The sequence below is a fragment of the Osmerus mordax genome, chromosome 5 (genome assembly GCF_038355195.1).
Source record: "Osmerus mordax isolate fOsmMor3 chromosome 5, fOsmMor3.pri, whole genome shotgun sequence".
Taxonomy (NCBI): domain Eukaryota; kingdom Metazoa; phylum Chordata; class Actinopteri; order Osmeriformes; family Osmeridae; genus Osmerus; species Osmerus mordax.
The window spans coordinates 15,819,111-15,843,139 of NC_090054.1; the positions used below are offsets into that span (position 1 = coordinate 15,819,111).

Consider the following 24,029-nt stretch of genomic DNA (forward strand, 5'->3'; position numbering starts at 1 on the left):
GACGCGTTGGTCAAACATGCTCTTTCATCGAGCACACTGGATATCAAGAAAGTTATTTTAACTTGTAAGAGCAGTGAATGGATGTTGATGCAGAATCCTGAACAGTGTTATGTCTGTCTACGAATGAAAGGGGTCACAAGGAGTGACTCCCAGTGAAGTTCAGAAATGAAAGATATGGACCAAAATCTTACAGGTTTCTTACTTCCAACAGGATTTTAGTTATTTTACGTCACCACAAAGTAATTTGGACATGGACAATGGATACATTAAGAATCTCAGTAAACGGTGTTTCATATACTGAGGCAACAGAGATCTTGAAACCAGAAGACCCGTTTACTGGTCCACTGAGTAATATAGCGCCATGGAATTTCACATTTTTGGCCGTCTTGATGTTTTTTGTGTCCTTCCTTTCACTGTGCGAGAACTTCACTGTAATGTTCGTGACTTTTAAGTTCAAACAGCTAAGACAACCCTTGAACTACATCATAGTTAATTTATCTATCGCAGATTTCCTTGTGTCCCTCTCTGGTGGGCTGATTAGCTTTTTGACAAATGCAAAGGGTTACTTCTTCCTTGGAAAATGGGCTTGCGTGTTGGAAGGATTTGCTGTCACCTATTTTGGTAAGTCAGTAGGACTTTTAGATGTGAAACATGGGACTTTCTAACTGTTGAGTGATAGCCTACTATAATTGCATGCGTGCGTAACTCAAAATTTGCTGCAGGTGTCAGTGTCGGATATTTTAATAGTGGAATATGTTACAAACTTAAAGCGATCAAAGGTCCTAATTTTCAATGGATTGAAAAATGCGCTACTCAACTAGGTTAAATGTATTCTCACACTAAATCAATTTATGCCTATGAGTTACCATTTAGTTCTACGGCGGTGGTATTCAACTAGACAGTGCCAGTCAAGCTTGTAGGCTATTGCAGTATACAGTAGGTGATGGGTAACTTGACCCTTACATAGAAATAATAATACTACTAGAAACCAAGCATTTTAAAGCCAATAGTCTACATTGATGACAGATAAACATCCACTAACCAGCCTGAAACGGGGTTTGAATTGTAAATGTTGAAGTTAAATGCTAAGTAAATAATCAAAAACTTTATAACTGCAAATAATGCAGTTATAAAATCTGCTCCTTTTTAAATCAAACTCATAAGATATAGTTTTCACCAGGAGCCTCCAGGTACATATTGTACATATTTATATTTCAAAGGCCATTGAGCAGTGTGGGATATTGTGTTTTCTGAGACCCTATCCATGTGGTAATAGTACCGTTTTTCATCTTAGAGAGTATTAGCTGTTTTGTAATCTCAGTCTGCCCCATCAGACAAGGTTAAATCATTGCCAAGCACCGTGACCACTAATAACATTCCACCTAATTCAGTGAACCATTTCTAGTACTTTGTCAAAGCATGCAGTCAGGTGGAATTCCCATGTTGGACAAAGATCTTTGGTGATTTATTTGTTAGTAGATATGGTGAAATCAATTGTTTTGTGGTAGTTATATATGTGAATTATAAGTGTATATTTGAGAGAGGTTGTCCCTCTGCTTTAGATAAAATTGCCTTTACCAATTTATAGTGATATTTCAACCAAAGAGCCCATGGGAGATTCTAGCAGTTATTCTTGATCTTCCAACAACCCGCAGTTAGACACATGGCCAGTGTCATATTTTGTGGAATATGTTAAGCAATCTTTTTAAATACTGGGCCTCAACAGAGTTGAGAGATGGGACAATGTGGTCTGCATTAGTGTGTAAAAGCGACCCCTAGATACTGATGAATGGTCCAACTCTTCACTGACATCTTACAGAAACCATTGTGCTGAGGTGGCGGCATTCCAGTCTCTGTGGTGATTTTCATAGGGACTCTTGAAATAGGAAGCTAAGATTTTGATCATAATTTGTTTTGGACTTGCTGGGAGTGAAGCAGAAGGATCCATGTGTAACTAGATTTTTTTTGCTCAAAGCTGCATATGGTTTACTGTACTTTTAAATACAACTGAATGTATATGTAGTATTCATTATTTGCTGAGAAAAGTCTGAGAAAGTATGTTTACTGTTTAGATTGTGAAAGTAAGAAATAGGTGATCATGTTCTTAAGTGGTGAGGAGTTTTCAGCAGCTGACTTGACCTAGTTGCCCCTGAATGTCTGTGCAATGTGTGCATCACACAAGTGGAACATGAGGAGGAAGCAAGGAGCTGTTCCTTCTGGACAGGAGCTCCAGCTGGCAGCACTGTCAGGCTAAAAACTTCATTAACTGACTGTGAACTGTGTTCACCATGAACACAAACTGTAATGTCTCTGTGTATCTGTGCTGATGAAGGAAGCAAACAAGCTTTTTGGGGTTAGTTTCTTTGAATATTGGACAGTTAGTTGTTAAACTGTAGTTAAGAACTTCTTCAGTTGGTACGGTGTGGATATGTACACTTAAAAGGGAGGTGAGAGTAGCTCTAGCTAGGAGACAGCAATAATGAACTGTGAGAGTGAGTTATTACGGTAATTAAAGCTGCTGTATTAGTCCATTAGGATGCTTTACTGCATCATTTGTCCAGGAACCATTGGGAAATTGATCAGTACCTCAATATTTACGTCAAATGAAAGATAAATATGCAAAAAATTAGTCCATAAGGTTCACATTGAGAAAACAGACCATTCAAGCTATATTGGAATTTACTTCTCTCCCAACGGTCTTCCTTAATCCATCTTTGGAAAATGCTTTGTGTCATATATTTCTCCGTTGTCCCATTCCCATCAAGGATTACATGTAGTTTGTCAATAGTCATGTTGTGGATCTTGGTCCCTTCAGAACATCGTATGTGTGTGTTCTCTTCAGGGATTGTTGCTATGTGGTCCCTGTCTGTCTTGGCCTTTGAGCGCTTCTTCGTGATCTGTCGTCCCCTCGGGAACATACGACTGAGGGGGAAGCATGCAGTGCTGGGCCTGCTGTTTGTCTGGACCTTTTCCTTCATCTGGACGATTCCCCCGGTCCTGGGCTGGAGCAGCTACACTGTCAGCAAGATCGGAACCACCTGCGAGCCTAACTGGTGAGAGCCAACTCCCTGGTGCCCTGGAGCAGAGCCACATGCATAGACACCTCATACACTGAATTGTGTAGTTCAAAAGAAGATTGCCAAAGACACACATGATGCTCCACATTGTCCTCTTGTGTTTGCACTGCATATATATTACAGGCTATGTAGTTAATAGGAAATGTCTAAGAAACTCAATCTCTGCCATTGGATTCATGGGTAGTCTCCTCCAGGAATCCTTGGTAGTGATATCTACCTCACTTGATCAAAACCATGCAGGCAGGGGTTCTGAGTGCTCAACCCTGGCCATTAGAGGAAACTCATAGATGAAGGAAGGGAGAGTGAATGGTTCAGACAATGCAATTAAGGGCAACGGTCAATGATATATACAGTTTATGAATGCCGTGGCCCACCCTTTTCAGGGCACAGCTTGGGTTCTGTCAGAAAACATTTGGCAAAGTCTGACTTCCCAGCAGGCGTGAAGGCAACACAGGTGTGTCGTCTGCAGGCCTCGCCACACACATGAACATAATACATTTAAAACTTTGGTTTTATGCTCGTCCCTTCCATATGAGCTGCATGAAAACAGACAGTCCATAGGGAGCGGGATGTTAGAGGTGAAACACACAGTCTCATGTTGTGAGTGTTCTGAGCTATTATATGTAAAAAGCGTTGACCTAGACACAGACAATATAAAAGTTATAAGCCTGCGGTAATGTGAGATTCAAACCGAAGACCTGCTTTGCAATTGACTTCCTTTCAAATCCCTTTGGATCCTGGCTTATTGGCTGTGTCAGGCTGATAAGGCCTTCATTAAATGGAAAATGTTAATCGATAGATGGCTAGGGGATGGTTTCAGTTGGGTGGCCCTCAACTCTCTTCTAAGGCCAACACACATCTTCCAACACCAAGCCTGAAAGCCGTCTTGAGTAGTTACTCCACAGCTTGCTGCACTTGATAGCGACTTGGCAGTTTTCTCCTGGAAATGACACAATTATACCTAATCTACATGCCTCAGGACCCTTAATTGTGTTACATAGATTTTCGACTGCACTGTAATTCCCTGTTTAATTTCAGCTCCAATGAGGCACCAAACATACTTATCTCTCTGGCCAGATAAGGCACTTTGACTGACTCCGAATGACTTTTAAGAAACTCTGACATCCACGCTTTGTAACAAATACAAACCCATTTCCCTCCTCTAAAACACGCAGTCTGTTGTGACACAATGGCAGATGTGTCACGTGTACCGTACTTGTTTCCAAAGGTACTCCACCAAACTTTCAGACCGCCTCTACATCATCACCTTCTTTTTCACGTGCTTCATACTGCCGCTGGGGGTGATTATCTACTGTTATGGAAAGCTGCTGGGGAAGCTGAGGAAGGTCAGTAATACTGCAACTGGAAACGAACAAGGGAAGATCCGACCGGATCCTATACTTTGATATCAGTTTATTGTCAACAAATGATGATGTACTGTAAGACATCCTCATGTGAGCGTTTGGTGTCAACCACCAGGTGTCCCATGGCAGGCTGGGTAATGTCAGGAAGCCGGAGCGTCAGGTGACAAGAATGGTGGTGGTGATGATCGTGGCCTTCATGGTGGGCTGGACACCGTATGCCGCCTTCTCTATTGTGGTCACCGCATGTCCCCACATCTACATCGACCCCCGCATGGCAGCCATCCCGGCTTTTTTCTCCAAAACTGCCGCCTGCTACAACCCAGTCATCTATGTCTTCATGAACAAACAGGTAAAGAAAAGTGCGAGTGAAACACAAATTGCAGTGTGTGGTGTTGATAAACAATACACTTTGGAGCATAGTACGCATAGTGGAGAGTATGCTCTCATGGAATAGCCATAGCATGAAGTACCATTACCGGTGTGTAGGCAACAGATAGCGGTTCTATGTAAACAGGGAATAAGTTGTTTCTAAATTCTCTATCTGCATCCTGAGTACCGGACGGCTTGTTGGTGAAATTCCTCAGACACTGAGCAGTGAGCCATGCAGAAGTTGTAAGCTCCGAGATAAAAGCTTGAGAGGAACCTTTTTTTTCCAGTTGTTTTCGGGGGGGGGGGGGGTTTAGCTTGTCTCTTAATAATACATGATGTATGAATAAATGAAACCTGAAATCCAGAATGTACAATTGTCCAGGCCTGCCGCTTTAAAAATACATGAGCTCTTCTACAGGCCTGTATTGGTTTGCTTAGCAATTATAATAAGGTTTGGATGGTAGTTCTACAGAGCTTTTAGTCTGTTTTCTCCTGCTGCATGGATAACTGAGATATAGATCTTTTCACACCAGGGATTGTGGTCATAGCCCATCTATGCAGCACAAAGCAAGGAGCTAATTATGCGTGACAAAAAATGTCTTTTTAAAATTAAATTGCTCTCTAGATGGTTTACATGGAGAATCCAGAAGCAGGGGAGGCTTTTATTTTATGATCAGAGTTTTATGATCAGACCTATGAGACCAATATAAAGATATAAAAAACTGGATTAGCTCAATTGGTACCTGAGCGTCAGACTCAAGGGTACAGTGACAGCAGAAGGGGAATCACAAAGATGATCTTACCATTATGATCCTTCATTGTGAGGTGTAAAATGAAAAAATGATTCACTCTTTTGGGTACCAGGGATCTAATGGAAAGGTGGGATAAACACTGTATGGGTGACTAAAAAATACAATCTCAAATGGCAGAACTTGTGTATAATGGCATAGTTGTGCAAACTAACAGCAACAGCGCTAACTTTTTTTCATAAACAAAGTCACAACAATCATTCAGAATGAACGATGAGAGATGGTGAAAGAGAAAGAGAGAGGAAGAGAGAGAGATGTCAAACTGTCAAGACTGGTATCTACAGAGATTTGAGCCAGTGCAGAAGCAGTGTGATAGGTTCAAAGCTATTTCTTTGGAGATGCCGTCCAGATTCATCCGTGGTGGGCTTCATTGATGTTGAAGCCTATCCCTGGCAGCGATAGGGACTTGACAGTCCTGTACTTTATGTAGGCTGGGAGAGTTAGCTACCCCCCTGATGAGAACCCGGATGCTGTCTGCATGTCCGTGTTGGTGCCCTACTTTGCCATCTCAGCAGCTGTGTATATAGGTCACTGTATTTTTTAAGCGATGAGAATCAGATGTAAATTGGAACAGTTAGACTGCCGGACAGTTCTCGAGCTTCAACAGATTGATCCTTTTTATCTGAAGAGCTAAAAAAGTCAACTGACCTCCAGCACTGGTGCTGACTCTGGCTGAGTTACATAACACGATGAAACAGACTGGTTTTTTGTTTCCACGATGTGTGACTTCTGCTAACATGCGAGTGTCCTAGAGTGTCCTAAAGTTAGTTGGATAGCAAGGTCAGAAAGTATTGGTAAGAGGTAGGGACATTATATGATGCCGCTTTGATGGTGTTTGGAATCAGATTTCTTCTAAAGAGACTGCCTGTGATCTGCACAAGGTCAGGTCCTCTGTCATAACCCTAACCCTAACCCTAACCATGTGTTCCAGGTCCAAACTAAAGATTCCGATTGTGTAGCATATTTTGATGAATTATTAAACAAATGAAATCTTGCCAGAGGAAAAGTGATGTAAAAAACAATGGCAGGCCTCAAATGTTTGGCCTCCATGTTGAACTCCATCAGCATAATGGGAATAACTTACAAGGGGTGAGATGATTGATCGGGCTTTTCTGTATCTAAGCCCCGATGTGATTGATATCTGTGAATGACATGAAGGCTACCACTTCACAAGGAGCATGTGCTTCCCCCTCTCCTTTCGTCTTGCTCTGAGATGTGTTTTGGTCTTATTCTGCCCCCCACTCCCTCTCTCCCTCTCCAGAGGTGTACTGAATGCTGCAGGAAGGCCCAGGAGTGTCATTGTGTGGGCTATTAGAGAGAAAGGGAATCTGTACAGCCAATCCCTTGAAAACTTACTCTCCACATAGACAGCAGGCAGGAGCTGCTGAACAGTGGAATACTGCAGAGGAGATGCAGCAGAGGACACAGTACACCTCTGGGTACTACAATCATTCAATATCTTGCCTGTTGTCCATGGCCATTTGTGATTAAACAGAAGAAGAAACACCAGCACATCATGTCACGTTGGGAACCACATGGGGTTGTTTAATACAACTTTGCATGCACATTCCGAAATAGTGTAATATGTCCCTGGTTTGTAAGGGAATCTGTTGATGGTGCATCACCTGTAGAGGATTTGGAAGATAAACTCCTGGCATACAACCATTTATATTCTCCTAGGGGAAAAATATTTCTAACTTTGTGCTTTGTTGTACATGCTGAGTGAAAATGATCTGACTCAAGAACATTCATAAGTCACACCCAAGCACACAGAGAGGCCATTTGGTATTCCAACATAAGCTCACTAAATGAGTCGTCTTGTTGTTACTGGAGCATAAACATGGAATCCCTTTTAAACTTTATTGGTAGGTAAATAGCTTGTCATTGACATGTGTCAAAGAGGTGAAATTCAGCTGACTACCTAGAATAAACTTTCACAGAACGTTTGTCAGAGCTAAATGGGCTAAACCAGAGTTAAGCATGTTTTGTTTCAACAGCATATTGTGCAGTTTCTTATCCCAGTGTTTAATTTGGGTCAAAAAGCTTTCTGCTGCAGGCAGTCATTGAGTTAGCTTTTTTTTGTAAAAAAAAACACATTCCAGAGATGTCAATCACTTAGCTAGTTAAATGAAAAGATAACGATTTAGGGCTTTTTAGTGACGTCACAGTGAAACTATCTGCTCCCTTTCTGAGAAGAGCAATGAACAGAGCATCGATGTGACTGCGTTTCCCACGCTGTAACACCTACTAATGGTAGACATGTGTGCCACCATTGAGGCATGTGTTTGTCCTTATTAGTCTGTACTCAATCTGAGGCTGAGCAGATTGGTCATCATTTCAGCTAAGCCGTCTGCTACTAATCCAATAGTTCCATGATTGTGTCAGACCGTACATTTGTAGGATAGAAAGTCGAGTAAAAGGGAGGCAAGGTGAACTTAACATAACACATTTCCTCTTGTGTCCAAAGGAGAAATAAGAGAAATAAGTTAGTCCTAAAGTAACCTCAACTTAATTTTCTCTTTGACTGTTCTAATGCCCTTTGACTTTTGCTCAGTTCAGGAAGTGCCTGATTAAGCTCTTCACCGGCAAGGGGACCATACCGGAAGGCAACCTCGGCCAGACCTCTGAGCGACCGGGTATAACCGCAGAAAGTCAGACGGGCGAGATGTCGGCTATCGCAGCCCGCATCCCAATGGATGGCACAGCGGCCACCAAGTCAGATGAACAGCCCAGCGAGTGTAGCTCCACTGCCCAGCTTCCCATCCCAGAAAACAAAGTGTGCCCCATATAGACAGTCAGGAAACTCCATCCTCAGAAAGCAAACACTCCTCGCTCTCCTACTTACTCCAGCTAACTCCCAGGCAGACGCTGTAAGACTCAGCAGTGTCCTCACCCCCACCACGTTCAGCCCTAATGACATATTTCCACATGCTTGATCCCCACCAACAGCCCCATATCCTCTACACTTCTATCACTGCATGAAAGAAAAAAGTCAAAAGCAGAGCATAACTCACAGACTGAAAGCAATTTTACACATTAGAAATCAAATGTTGGCTTTTTGGAATTCATGATCAACCTGTCTCCTGAGCCATCGACATCAAACGAGTTTTCAGAGAAAGCACGTGTTGGGGCTGGGCTTCTCCATTCAAACACACACACAACCCAAACTCAGTAGGCGAAGGTCTACCTGTCTGGTCTTTTAAAACCATTCATATTCACCTTGCTTTCATCTCTGACTTGTCCTCTCTTTGAAGCCCCACGATAGAGGACTGCTTAGAATGGCATTGTATTTCTATGCAGTTTCACTATCTTACTATGGTATAGTGCATACATTCACCTCCACTGCAGGGGGAGGGGGCTTCCTGAATCTAGATGGACTTAGTCCTTCTCGAGCAGACGAGATATGGTCAAAGCTTTCATCCCCCCTAACAAAGTCAGTGTATGGGACTGGGTGATCCCCCTAGCTGCCCCAGCCCAGACTTACAGGGAGGAGGATATTCATGAAGAGCCAACAAGGATGTGTGTCCCACACACAAAGAAAGATACATTCAAACAAAAGCACATCCACACACACACACATCCACACACATATGCACAGTGCCGGTCCTAGCACATTTGGCGCCCTAGGCAAAGTTTACTTACCCCCCCCCTCCCCCCAATGGTCAATCACAACACAGACATATGACATGCCGCGGTTGGCGCCCTCTGCTGGTAGTGCGTTTGAAACTCAAGGACAGCGGGAGGGTTCATTTAAATAGATGCGCTTGGGAAATTGCCGCCCCCCTCTTCATGCCGCCCTAGGCGGCTGCCTATGTCGCCTATAGGAAGGACCGGGACTGCATATGCAAACACATCCACACACACTGTGTATATTGTCTGTATAGAGATACTGCATACTGTATGGGCACTGTGAATGGTTTCAAGTGTGTACATTTAGCCAACTGTAGCTCAATATTAGCGTAGGTAACCAGCCATGTACAAAAAGCAATGATGATCACTAAGCATGGGCTGCACAGCAATATTAGGACAATATACTGTGACACTGTGTTGACTTCTGGAGCTAGTTACTGTAGATGTAGCAACAAGTTTTGAGGTGTATTTGAATTTCTGTGATTCTCTTCAAATATGTCTGTACACAGAACAGTGTTTTTTGTTCTTATTGCTGTACTGTCATTATACAGGTTTAGCAATGATGCTAATTATTTACAGCAGACAACTCAATTATATTGCATGACTCAAGCGTCCATGAACACATATACAAATGTATATAAATGTGTCCATTTAGCATACTTTTTGTTTACTCAGGATCTCAGCCAAACCCACTCCAGATACAGCTTAGCACATAGACACACACACTCTCTCTCTTTCCATGTCAAACTGACTTTACCTCTTATCTCCCCCAGGATAGACAAACATGCATACAAACACACAGCAATATGGCACTACTCAACTTTTGGTGAGTTAAACAGTGGTTTTGAAAGAGGTAACTTTTGCCTTGAAAGTCACAGACAAGAAATAAATCAACAGAACTGCTTTGGAAATATCTGGGCTAGGGATTACAGGTTGCAGTGCATGCTGATAAAGTTCAGGAAATAGTTTCAAGGTGTACAGATAAGTGGTCTTCCCATGCTCTCATTTGTCCCTGAATCTTGTGTATGTTGTATTGTACTTTCCACTGCATGTTGAGAGTTCTGCTGTATGTATTCAGAGTAAAGATTTATTTGTCTCAAGTTTTAATTTACCAGAATTTAAACGTAATACAATAGATGCACGCCAGTATAAAAATATTGTCTGTATTAAAGTATATTTTTGAAAAGCATTTTTTTGTGTTGACTGGATACCTGAATCAAGTTTTGCTTGGTTGTGTTAAAGGGCAAGGGGTGTGTGTGTGTGTGTGTGTGGAGGGGGCAGGAGGGGGGGTGGAGGGGTGGCAGACCTACTCACTTCAACCCTTATCATGACATGCTGCATGACATTTTGACTATCCTCGTATTATCCTAGAAAATTCAATCTAAAACTAATTGGGACAGCTACTGTGTTCACCACATATGCTGCCTAACAACACTGTTTTAACACAGAGGTATTCCATCTAAATTCTCTCAGCGTATTTCCCTTTGTCAGAATGTCTCTTCTACCAGACCAATCGATGTTTTCACCTGTTAAGAGATCAATACAACTACCTGTTTGGGAAGACACAAAGCATCTTTCACAACACATCTCTGATATGGTTCCAGGTGTATTAGCTATTCCCTCTGTATCCAGCTGGAACCTGCTACAGCCAAGGCTCCATTACATTCCTCCTTATGATGATATTACAGACGTGTCCCATATGCCACATTGCATTTGCGCTTTAACTCAAAATTGTGGTCAAATTCCAGTAAATGAAAGTGCTTTGTATCCAGCAGGGACACTTGGGTCTGACCAGACCTGGATAAATCAGTGAAAGGCCACAGTACATACACAGCCCCCATACACACTGAAATACACACACACACACACACACAGTTCATGTCTTGCACCCTTACCCTTGGCTCTCACCTCTCTCCTGTTAGAGTTCTTGGACCAGAGCGGGATGGGAATGACACAGGCAACATGTCACATTCGATTTCAAGTTTTCAGTTCACCACGAAATCCCATCCATCTCTGCCTTCACTCTCACCTTTACAAACAGAGGGTGAAGCCACAATGCAAGCTGCCCTGCTTAGTGCAGTGTGTTTTCTGGGACCGCCATTAATCAAACAGATATTTTGTGAAAAAAGAACTCACAAAAGGTTAGAGAAAGTATCAATTTAATTCAAGTCAAAACACATGGAGAGGGCATACTGTATTGTACTGCAGCAGAACAGGACCAATAGCCCATGCATCCACAGCTGCTAGATATTTTAGATCAATAAACATCAAAACAGAAAGTTCTGAGGAGAGCTGACCGGTCAACTCTTGACTGTATTCCTTTAATGCTTGTGAACTGACAGACTCACTCCCTGACACCACATGCAAATACAGACAAAACCCCTTCCCTCACTGTGACCTGGACAGACATCGAGGGGCTGGGGCAGGTACAGCAACACGACCGTTAACTAGTCTACTGTACTGTTTGTTTCTGTTGCTGTGATTCAGCAAAATGGACACCTTTTCTTCTCCCTTCTTTAATAATTCATCCAGGGATTTTTTATTGACTTTCTCATAAATCACATGTGGATCTCAAACTCTCATTTAGTCATAGGGCTGACAGGTGCAGTCCATCACCACGGCTGGCTTGTTGTGTTGGAGAGCTGTAATGGTGAGGGCAGGCGAGCCAGCGGGCTCAGATGGACCAGCCAAATGCTGGCGTGGACACGGGCATCTGTCATGTCCTCAGAACACACAAAGAACATGTTGAGTCTGCACAAGAGAATACTGAATGCATGGCTTCTTGTCATCCACACAGTCCTGATGCTTACTGACATTCTGTACATGCACACATACACACTTCAGTCAACCTACTGCAGCAGGACACCACAACACTAGATATACTCCATGGTGTTTTCCATCAACCCCACAACAGACAAACATATATATTATTGACAGTATACAGTATGTACTGTTCTGTATATTCTACCCTGGTCATATTTGGTTGAAATCAGTCCTGGAGCATTACTAATAAAAAATACTGTGAAATTCCGGGGTGTGCTTTGTCTTACCCACGGCAATCAGACACACAAGTGCCTAACCAGGTCTTGTTAACAGGTATCCTGCTGCTTTCATCCACTTATCCCTGAGGGACATTCAGATCCCAGAGGTGGTCACGATTCCACAGCATCCGTGCCCGTCAGAGCTAAACTCTGAGGTCCCTGGACTCAGCGGCAGCACAGTCACACAAGTCACCAGCTTTGAGAATGATAGCGTACTACCCCTGCCTCAGCTCAGCTCCCAGCTCCGTTCAGAGGTGGAGGGCAGACTGCCGAGGAGATGGAAGCGAAGTGACAACAGCTAATGCGAGCGGAAATCGTGGGAGGCAGTCATTTTCACCGTTTTCTTAATTACATTTACATTTAGTCATTTAGCAGACGCTCTTATCCAGAGCGACTTACAGTAAGTACAGGGACATTCCCCCCGAGGCAAGTTGGGTGAAGTGCCTTGCCCAAGGACACAACATCATTTGGTTGGCATAGCCGGGAATTGAACTAGCAACCTTATGATTACCGATTCCCTAACCACTCAGCCATCTGACTCCCTAATTACAGCTCAGTACAGTGTGTGAAGGAATCTGCTGTTATTACGCTGTCAAGAGAAAAGCTGAACTCTAGTTGAGCAATACCTGCGTTTGTGTGATAGGGGAAGTCAGGGACCCGGTACGGAGACATAGAGCAGCCTAGAACTGTGCTCAGACCTGCACCCTCACCAGTCTGACAAAATACATTGTTTAGAAAAACGTGCCACCGATACTTTCTGACTCATTTCCCCCTGTGGTGGCTCTTTACATTGCCAAATGAGGCTTCTCACTTTGATTTATTTATTCATTTGATCACAGCTTAATTTGTCAGAAGTCATTTGGCTGTGATGCGTGTAAAAAAAAAAAGGGCTCCTGCCAAGGGCACAAATGCCTAGCAGAGGTAGAGCGCCACGCTGATGCCCCTCTCGGTAATGTGTGCCACTGCTGAGCTTAGCAAAACAGATCGTTCACTGCCAACCAAACGAGCCTGGATGCAGGCCGCCACAGAGAGGCTTGTGCGGAGGGGAGCACGAGCAGTGTAACTGCTGCAGTGAGGACAGACAAGGGGAAGGAAGCTCTGACTCAAACCCTTGTTCATTACAACGACAATCACACGACTTATGATTATCTACGATTGGAATGGGTATCTTTTCTTATTTGACATGGATGAGTGTGTGTGTGCGTCTGTCTGAGCGTGTCTGCATTTGTTTGAGCATTTGTGTGTGAGTGTTTGATTGTGGTACAAAGACAAGGAGCGATTCATTGTCCATGCTTTACTTTCTCATTTGAAGCATGCACTTTTTGGACATTATTACAGGACCAAGAGCAGCTGAAGGTAATCAAATTAACAGTTGGACACTGAGCAATTCACTCAAACTTTGACATAAACACCCTCTCTAACTCATATGATTTATTGTGTCAAGGAACGCCAGTACTAGTATTCTCATCAGCCAAAAACATACTTCAATTTAACAAAGGAATTAAAATGATTATATATGAAGGGATGCACATCTGATGCCATTCACTATACTACATTCTTTCTTGAAATGTAATGGATCTTGATGTCTGGAGCAAGTACGGTGGTTATCAACGCTCCTCCACATGATGATGTCATGGTCCTGGGGTCTGACTCACCATCGAAATACACATCACAAAGAATCAGGCTTCCTTACGAGCTACCTGGAGGTATAAATTGTATGCAATTATGCCAAGTATTGAATTGAAATCTGGTGTCATGGCTTCATGTACTGAAGCGAGAACAATTTATTAACACACAATATATAACATCACTTGAGTGAACCCTGTCAGCGTGAGGAAAACAATTTAGACATTGATCCTGGGTGGGTAAGGGCTTCTTCAACCGTAAAGCTAAGCCAGTTTCCATGCCAAAAAAAACAAACAAACGTGATACACCGTCAATATGGTTGGATTCCCATCGGAATTTTTCTGGCTTCACGCACCAGTGAGTCACATCTCACGGTATTACAAGGGGAGGTAAGTGAAGACTGTCTTTTGGTTTCATATCTATACCCTAGCAGTCCCACAGTGTAGCGAGGGAAGCCTGGAGCCCACATGTGACCCTCATTTCCACAGCCCAGAGATCGACGGGCTGGATAACACACCTGTTAGTACTGACTACCATCCCTCCAATATAGCAGATTACATCTATAATCAGTATCCTCTGGGAAGACGTATGCAGTTAGAACACCTCAAAGAGGAAAACACAGGGGGCAACTGATATCTGACTTGTACTGATGTAAGATTGATGGGCTTCGGGTCACAACGGTGCATCGGCACATTTTGTTCAGCTGGAAGATACTGTTGTGACAAAATCCAATAAATTGTACAGTGGCTGGCAATGTGTGTTATTATTGGGCTGTAAATTAGGAAGGGAGTGTAAAACAGATAGAAAAGTGACATGGGAAAACCCTGTCGACCAATTACATATCTCTGTTGAGTCAGAGATGGAGGAGACCCAAGTGTATACAGTGCTCACTATGAATGGAACTGTCTCTTTCAGCTGACGAGCAATTTGTCAGACCTGATACTCTTTACAGGGCCAGTCTAATTGCTAGATTATAAATATTCCACAACATCACTCTCTTTTAGCAAGATGAAAGAGGACGTAACGGCTTTCTATTTCCCTTGCACTTGGAAGTCCATCATTAATTGATCAGATGCCATCATTTTGTCAAGCCTTCAGGTTTAATATTTCATCCTGGCAAAAGGCCAGAGTGGAATTGGGAGTCCTGATGAAACTATTCTAGGTTGGTTTTCTCCAACCTGATTCGTCATCAGCACTTTTGGCTAATACAGAGATCTAAATATGAACCCAAATGTCATTGATGAATTTTGGCAAGAATAAATTATTACCTTAAATGCCTGCTAAATTAGGTTCTTAATAATAAGTCTTCTAGGGAGTACGTAGAAGTGTGCTGTGTGAACTTAACTAAGGTGTTCCGCTATCTTTATCCTGGCTTTCTTTGGGGCATGATGGATACATCAGATCTGTCTTAAAAAAAGCGATTCTGAACTTCAAAGCAAGGGATGACATAATGACCATGTTATCGATTTCATTCCCACCTCGGATCACCTGGGAACAAAACAAGTTGGTTTGGAAGCACAGACCGAGCTGTTCCAATGTGGAGGAGAGGCCCAGGGCTTTACTGTACCATGGTGAGCACTGTCCTCTGAAGCTCATCCCGGGACAGCGGTCTCAACTCCTCCTCTTCATTGTCCTCCTCCGTGTCAGCACGCAGGCTGTGGGGGGAAAACAAGGATCAGAGGGACATTTTGGAGCTCAGGTGAGAATCCGACCTGAGATGAGGGGTGTCGTGTTTCGACTTCCTGACTCTCAGAAGCCTTGCACAGATGCACTGCTTTCAACACAGTCTCCAGAGAGTTCATCTTGACTTTCACGCGGCGTGGTTGACACCACTGCACATGATTGCATCATCTCGCTGAGTCCTGTAGAAAAAAAGCCTACTTCACTCCCTGACTGACAAGGACTGATGACTAAGGAGAGAAACAACTAACCCAGGAATGCAATCAAACACATCCCACATATGGTTAGCATCGCTGCCACTACTTTCCTCCCAGATGGGCACGGTGGAAGAAGCCGAGCTTGATCTCTGACAGGCGGGCATTAGCCAGACACACACCAGCCCAGTCCGCATCCCAGACAGATGGCTGGTGGGTGACTGCTCCACTGGAGCAGGAAACTGGGAAACTAGCACAGAAGGAGTGGGAATGGTCACCACAAGACATTAGATGTTTGGTTCCCAGACTGCCTTCATTCCTCATCAAGAGTGTGAGGAACACTGACTCAGTCCTCAGAGCCACATCCCTGGTCTCATCCCAGTCTGGCCTGGAACCATCTGTTTGTGACTCGATCAATGACAGAAGATTGATTCTGAGGCTTGGCCTTATTTGCAAGCATATTGGATAGCTAATTTAGGACTACCATTGATTTGTTGGTTTGGTCAGCCCTTATGCAGAATATCATCGATACACAGGATTTCCATCCTAGTTTGAAGGTAAACAGAAGGCAGCTCAATGTACAGATGCTTTATTAGCTGCAGACCAGCCCCACGCTCAACTGTATCACCTGACCCTGAAAGAGTCAGAGATAGTGACCCGCAGAGACAAGACGATTAGAAGATGACAACCCCTTTCAGTTTGGATATATCTGCTCGGTCCTTCTCCAGTCGGTAGGAGACAGACACTAACAGAATGGTACCTGAACATTACTGACTCATGAGGGTTATAGACGAATGAAAGACATCTGCTCAAACGTCTGGCCCATGGTTCCAGGAGAGTTATAAAAACCTACTGGAATGGCCGTCGTCATCACACTTTCTGATCCTTCACTTGGAGAGGCACATCACTTTCGAGAGAGAGCACAGACTGGTGTTGACACTTCGGGATGGGTGTAATAATGAACACAGAAACCTTCATCAAGGCTGTCATACTCCTTTTCTATTCGCTGATGTCTGTGATGAGCTGACCTCTTCCCTCGGGTGTAATATCATGGGATCAATATCTACTTATTGAATGACTAGAGGCTGCAGTAATCTATCACCGTGTAGGATTACTGGATTTAACTTTCAGGCTTTGCCTGAAGAAAAAAGACATCTGGACTTCAGCTAAGCAGGGATTAACAGCATTTTTGTTAGCTATAGGACATCTAGCATTACCTTGTAGATGGGGGCTGGACATGAACATTTGGCGCCACGTGTGGGAGTATCCCCAGAACCGAGGTGATGGAAATCCCAGCAGCCCTTTCTGAATCCTTGGAATACAACGAAAACATGTACATTGGAGGCTCATGAGTCGGTTCAAAGCCCCATCTCTACAAGGTTGGGGCAGAACTTTGACGCTAGCGTCTCGGGGAGCCTGACCCTGTGTGTCTGGTAGTAGCGTGCTGTCATCAGGTCTGTCGTCCGTAGTTCAGTCTGTCCCAGCAGACTGAGGACGGCTCTGGTCACCGTGTCATGTGTCCACTCTCCGCCAATCACACTCCCAGGAGACTGGATCCCAGCTGCTATCCCCATGGCCTCCACACCTGTGCAGACAGAAACACAGTGAATCACTGATTACCTACACATGGATCCAGTTTAGGAGTGCATAGGCTTATTCACAACATGGATGCTAAAGATGATTCTAAATTGTATGTGATGCCATGTGCATCCTTCAAATGGCATTTAAAAGATATATTTTAAACTCAATAGAAGGGGTGGGGAGTATATTTGTTAAATCACTCATTCAAAAGAGTTTGACATGCAATGAGTTGTCAACATTAACATCAGCTAGGGGATGGCTGGTTTTGCTGTTCAACAACGGATCCACCTTCTTTCAGCAATACAAAGTAACCTGCATTTGTTGCACAACAGTAAGAGAATACAGAAATGTCTTTTCACAAGAGCATGAGGTTGATTCCAAATCAGCTTTGAGTTCCAGTTATAATCAGGTTTTTGGGGTCTGCAACATCCTCTCTTGTCTGCAGAAAACTAATGTCACGGGTATCTCATAAAAGGATAACAATGGCTACGTTCTTCGAGACAGACAATAATGTGGGGGCATCCATTTATATGCAAATACGATTGGGTTTAGTTCTGCTGCTGCTCCTACACAGTGTTGAGTTTCCTCTGGCACACAAGCTAAGAAGGCAAGCAGGTGACGAGCCTGTCCCCTGGCCGTCCCAGAAAGACGGGCCCGGAGTCGCTTCCAGGCTAGCGTCACAGACATGCAAAACATGGGACCTCACATTGATACCAATTTGATTTGTGAGAGCTGAAGGGGGCGGCGGGATAGGATGGTGGGGGCTCACTGGAAATGTGCATGAAATTACGATTTGATATATTGCTGTGTGGCCTCATCATTGAGTGCAGAGTTCTGTAAATAATCACTTCCTTTTGTAAAGTTTACATTTACATTCCCATCAAATTCCGAATGTAAACATGGGATATCAGTGCTCTTTCATGCAAAATTAACACATTTGCAGACCTCTGCTGTGTCTATATTTATATGAGAGCATGACAGGCCAAGGTGATGTGAAAGTAGCTTTCTCTGTTTCTGTCTCTTGGGGGTTCTCTCCATTCCAAGGTGGACACACAGTACCGCATTTTTTCATGTCTGCATGAGAGCTTTCTCCAGCCATGATAAATTGGAAACCCCTGTCCTAGAATCTACAGTGCCTTGAGGTGTCGCAGCATGTTATGAATAACATTTTTTCAAATGTTAAAGTGTGCACAAACAGGCATTCAGGCATAACCACACATACACATGCGCAAACATCCAGACATTGCGTGTAGTTCTGTGGATAGTGCATTATGACGTACAGTAGGTGTGGTAATGAGGCAGTGGTTTTCAACCACACAATCCATTAGACAAAGTAAAGAACTATATTCAAATAATACTAATAACTGTCCACAGTCATTCAGGAGGGGACAATGGTATGTGTGAGCGAGAGAGAGATGGGCGGAGACAGAAAGAGATACAGAGACACAAAGGTCAGTCACATCTCATTTGGTGCAACGGGGACTTCACCAGCCCTCAAGTGAACCCAGGAGCATTCATCGACATTAAGGTCAGATAAAGTGGAGTGTTTATTAGTCAACCAGTGAACCACCATTCCCAGAGGTGGACCTCATTAAAATGGGATCCCAGGAAATCTAGTCATCTAAACAGAGTGGAGAGCTGCCATAGGTTAACTAGCATACCCAGCATGGTGTAGAAGTGCAGGCTCCAGCAGGGATGAAAAGAGGCATCCTGTGGTGAGTTAGTTGTAGTGAAGGGTTAGCTCCCAATGACGGACACTTGTGAAGATGTACAGAACAAGTGTAGTAATGGTTCTGAAGCTTGGATCCAAGTTCGATTGGATCACAAGGCAACCATTGTGTTTTTATAGGGAGCAATTCTGTAACATCACTCATAATTTCTGGTCTTTAGCTTGTTCTACAACCTTGTTCTACCGGATTAGTTCCAAATGCCAAAGGTGGTGCATACCTGATTTGACAAGGCTAAGGATCCTCCTGTACTCTTCCACATCTGTTTGGAGTTTTCCAGAGGACTGGACGGTATGTTGGCGCTTCAGCTCTAGGTCTCTGGCTCTCTCCCTGCTCAGACGTCTCTCAGTGGCAGCTTTCTCTTCATCAATACTTTGTCTCAACTACAACAGAACACAGCCACTTAATTACCAACAAACCAATTCCCCTTTATCAGACCTGTACTGTATCCTTAAGGGAAAATCAAGGAAAGACACAAATACAAATGTATTATAATTATCTTTCTCTCTCCTATTCTCACTACTGGCACTTACTATATAAGAGCTTATATAAGATGGTTCCTGTAGAGAACTGGAGCAGCACCATACATTAGTTTGGTGTCTCACCCTCACTCCAGTGCAAGCCTGTGCTAATTAAACATCGCTCTCTGACTGCACAGCTGCAAACAGCGTAATACAGCTAGGAGCTCTTCCTCCCTTTCACTTCAGACACTCCAACACACTTTAAAAAAAAGTGTGGGAACCATAAAATGAACTGTATATCTTGTTAATTGTGCATCTTTACTCTGGTGTTCAGTTGATAATTTAGAGGATCAGCACGGTGGATGTGAGCTTTCGTCAGTGTTTTGAGTCTTCTGTCAAATGCATGTGCATCTGACACCTGATATCTCCTAGGCTACGGGCCCCCGCTCCCAGCGCTCCAGACTCTATACCTGCTCCAAGTCTTTGGTTGTCTCCTCAATCATTCTGCTCTGCTCCAATACATAATTGAAGAGGGCAAAGTTTCCGTCCTCCCCTTACAGAAGAAAAGACAAACAAAACGAGAATGGATTAACTGAAAGCAGTGATCAGGAGAGGCCACACTGTCAGAGCCGGGCTCCAAATGTCATATTTCAAAAGGAACAAATCAAACTAAAACGCTTTACTGAACGTTTCATTTCTGTAGGGAAAGTGTCCAAAATAGAGAATATACAGAGAATAAATTATGTCTCGGATTTTCATGAATTTCAAGCACACAGAGAATCCTTGAGTGCTGTAATTTGTTCCATTAACATAAATAGACCCTGCCATTTAATATCAGAAAATAGTAGTAGGGTGGTCATTATCATGTAATGCATAGTGATTTGCTAGTGGGTAATATAAGAACAGAAATTATGTATTCAAAATGTCTTTGCAACTGGATTCTTTATTCAAGAGTGCTCTTTCTGCACAGTTTGCTAAATGTCTAATCTAAATAAGCCATGTAATATATGAGTGTGTGTGCTGGGAAATAAAATTAGTAAGAGGCTTTGGATACTATCCCAGTAGAGAGTAAAATAACCATGGCCTTGATTGGTGGTCTGTCAATGACCAACCAAGTACCTATAAACAATTATATAATAATGGGTAAAAATCAAGTGAACTCAACCCCAACATGACATGGGACGATCAACAGAGTCAGATACAAAACATATTTAGATCATATTTCTTAGGACGGCTACAGTTAGTTTACACACATACACACATGGGCCGCTAGAAATAGCGGCCCATGTGTGTAAACCACTGCATTTCATTCCTGAAATGCAGTGGTTAGTATGTGGGAGAGACTGTCTCTTACTCTCCATGTACACTGTGTAGAAGAGTTCAGCGTCGAAGCCAGGTGGCCGTGCGTGCTGACCCCGGCGCTCCTCCTCCAGGGCTCTCTGGGCCAGCTCCCTCAGCCTCTCCTGCTCCTCGGAAAACAGCCCGAGGAGCAGGGTGGAGCGCCTCCTGTGCTCCGTCAGCCTCCTCCCCCTGCGCTCTGCATCCCCTCCACCTCCCGCTGCAGCACGGAACATGGGTCCCACCAGGGTAGAGCGCCTCCTACTGCCTGGGGGGAGACATTGGGTACAGGGATGGCCGATGGAGTAATACTCCTTTCCCTCGTACCGATCATGTGTGTGTAATGTGTGTGTAAATAAAACCGTTCAGAGTTTTACCGCAGTACAGTCAAGGAGCTGGGAGGACATGGGTGTGACATAGGCAGCAAGCAAATCAAATCAAATCAAATTTATTTGTATAGCCCTTTTTACACGCAAGCATGTCACAGAGGACTTCACATGCGCCCATAGAACTGCCGCTCAACCAACCTAAACCCTCAAGGAAGACAAGGAAAAACTCCCCAAAAACTCTCAACAGGAGAAAATAAATGGAAGAAACCTTGGGAGGAGCAATTCAGAGAGGGATCCCCTCCTCCAGAGACGGTTGGTGAGAGAGAGGAGCAGAACACAGGCTAAACATAGTCATACAGTGTCGATGGGTTTTGAAACACCAAAATCCATTGTTCAACTTTATAGATGTAGGACAGGACCGGGAGACTCGCGACCAGGTCCAGCGTTGGCTGACCGACGACCAGCAGCCAGCAAAGCAGAATTCCCTAGAGCAGTGTGTGCACTTGCAAGTCTCAGTGTTTGCAGTGGGATGGGATGACAGGAGGGATCATTACTGCCTCAGTAATGTACAGTCATGTAAAGTATGACGATTGGGAATGCAATATGCAATAGCAATATGCAATATTACCACACAAAGAAATGTGAAGAAATGCAAAGGAAAATCTGACACCACTCACAGTTTCATGAGGAACATGAGAGCTCGAGGGTATTTGCTTTGAATGGTTCTAAGCCACAGTTGGAAATTATTAGATGAAACACAAGTACAGGTTCAATATTCTTTAAGAGCCAGGATTAACATGTACCCTGAATTGTTTACTGTAGTTGATATGCAGAGAGTCACTTAGACACACATACACACACGGGGGTTCAGAGACTGCCTCCCATTGACTCCTAACAGAGTGTATATTTGTTGACCCAATTCATCCATCCATAAGAAAGCATACTCCTAGAAAAGCAATTTGGTCTGTGTCAGAAGACAGGTGACATAATCGTAAATTGCACAAAACAAATTGAAAACGCAAAAGGGACTGTTGATGCTAAGAAACTATAATGGAGAGATTTTCGGAGAAAATTCGAGCAGAGCACTGAGGCAGTAGTAATATCTCCAAACACTAAAGACTTGCAGGTGCACACACTCCTCAGCTTGCTGCCTATGTCAAACTCCTCCCAGCTCCTTGACTGTACTGCGGTAAAACTTTGAATTGTTTCATTTACACACACAGTTGTTGGCACTAGGGAAAGGTGAACTTTAATACCAAACCAGGTAAAGTAAAGCTGAATAAGTCACATTTGCAGAGCATGCCCGATGTAGTTGTGTATCTGTTTGATGCTGGAATTTCACACTCAGATCTCAACGGGACCAGTGAATATTTAGTTCTTATCTTCCAGCTGAGCTTGGAGCCTTTCAGAACCTTCTGCAACAACCTGCCTCACCCTGCATTAAAATGCATAGGGTCCAACCCCAGTGGCTGTGCCCCTCTCTCCTGAGGCAAAGTGCCCTTGCAGAGAGGAGAGTGAATATGTGGTTGTTAGTGGGGGTTGGTGTTTCCTTTTTGGTGGTTGTGGGGGGTGGGGGCAGTCTAGCTTGCTCTACCTGCCAGCACCTGGAGTCTCCAGTCCCTGGAGAGACACTGTAGGGAGGGACAGGAGTATTCGCCTGAGGGGCCCTCCTCCATCCTCATTGTGTCAACCACAATACATCAGTGTGCCCCTGCCTGGCCGTGACTTGACATGCCACTGGATGGTTAATCAGTGTGGCTGACCCAGACTCTGCCTTAGGTGGTCACGAGGCTGATGCAATGCAATGGCTATTGTTTTAATGCAATTACAGCAGAGGGCTACATATTTATATTGGAATGCAATGACTCCACATGCGTGTTCTATATTTGGAGGTAATGAGTGATGAATGAGCATAAGGGGCTCATTGGGCACAGCAGAGGCATTATTTCTTTATAATTGGAGGCAGAGTTCGGAGGCGAGAGAAGCCACAAGGTATTGCTAACAAACAGAAAGTTAGGCTCTTTTGCACTACTCCCTCTCTGTCTCTCCAATTATATTCCTCCTCAGTTTCCTGACACTCTTGGAATTCACTTTTTCAGCAGCTTTTCAAACTTGAGTGGCTTTTTCCTCACACACAGAGAAGAAGGTCTCTTGTCAAGGTTGGCCGATCTAGTTTTCAAGTCCTGAGGCTTTTAAATTATTGCGGCTAACTCTCAAAGGGTCTTTGGAATGTTTAAATGTGCGCATGTCCAATCTGTCATTTCATGGGTAAACATCTTTCAGTTTCTCACTTCCTGCTCTTGTTTTTTTCAGAGTAGAGGGGCAATTTGTATTCCCCCTGTGAGCTATCTGGGAGAGCTGCTCCGCTAATTATTTAATTTTTAAATAATAAATGATAACAGTGGTCTTTTTACTGGTGGCTGCAAGCACAGAATATGTGTATGTACGTGATATAAAACCTAAACACAGCAGTTGTTTTGTGTATCTCCACGATAGACTAGTTGTCTCAAATTTATGCTACAATTCTTGAAACAGAAAAACATGACTGACCCCACCAAGATTTTTGTGAAAACGTAGGTTTGGATGGCTAACATACTGTATTAACGTTATTTTCAGTGGGATATAAAGAGTTCATCTTTCCTACCTGACTCCCACAGGAAGGGCCGTCTCCTCTCCTCCACATCCTCAGTAACTTCCAGGGGAGTGGATCGATCAGCTGCCCCGCCTTTCTGCTGACATCCCCTCGTCCTCCTCTTGGTCCTGGGCTCCACAATGTTTCCAATCTGCTCCGCCGCAACCTCAT

At 43.7% G+C, this 24,029-nt stretch overlaps 1 protein-coding gene across 1 annotated transcript; it reads left to right on the plus strand.

The window, feature by feature from the left end:
• Positions 1 to 257: 257 nt before the first annotated feature.
• valopa (vertebrate ancient long opsin a) lies at positions 258 to 8,410 on the plus strand. The gene is made up of 5 exons (XM_067236019.1): positions 258 to 621; positions 2,843 to 3,053; positions 4,306 to 4,435; positions 4,557 to 4,790; positions 8,174 to 8,410. Exons 1-5 carry the CDS (start codon positions 258 to 260, stop codon positions 8,408 to 8,410), a joined length of 1,176 nt encoding a protein of 391 aa, XP_067092120.1.
• The last annotated feature ends 15,619 nt before the right edge of the window (positions 8,411 to 24,029 follow it).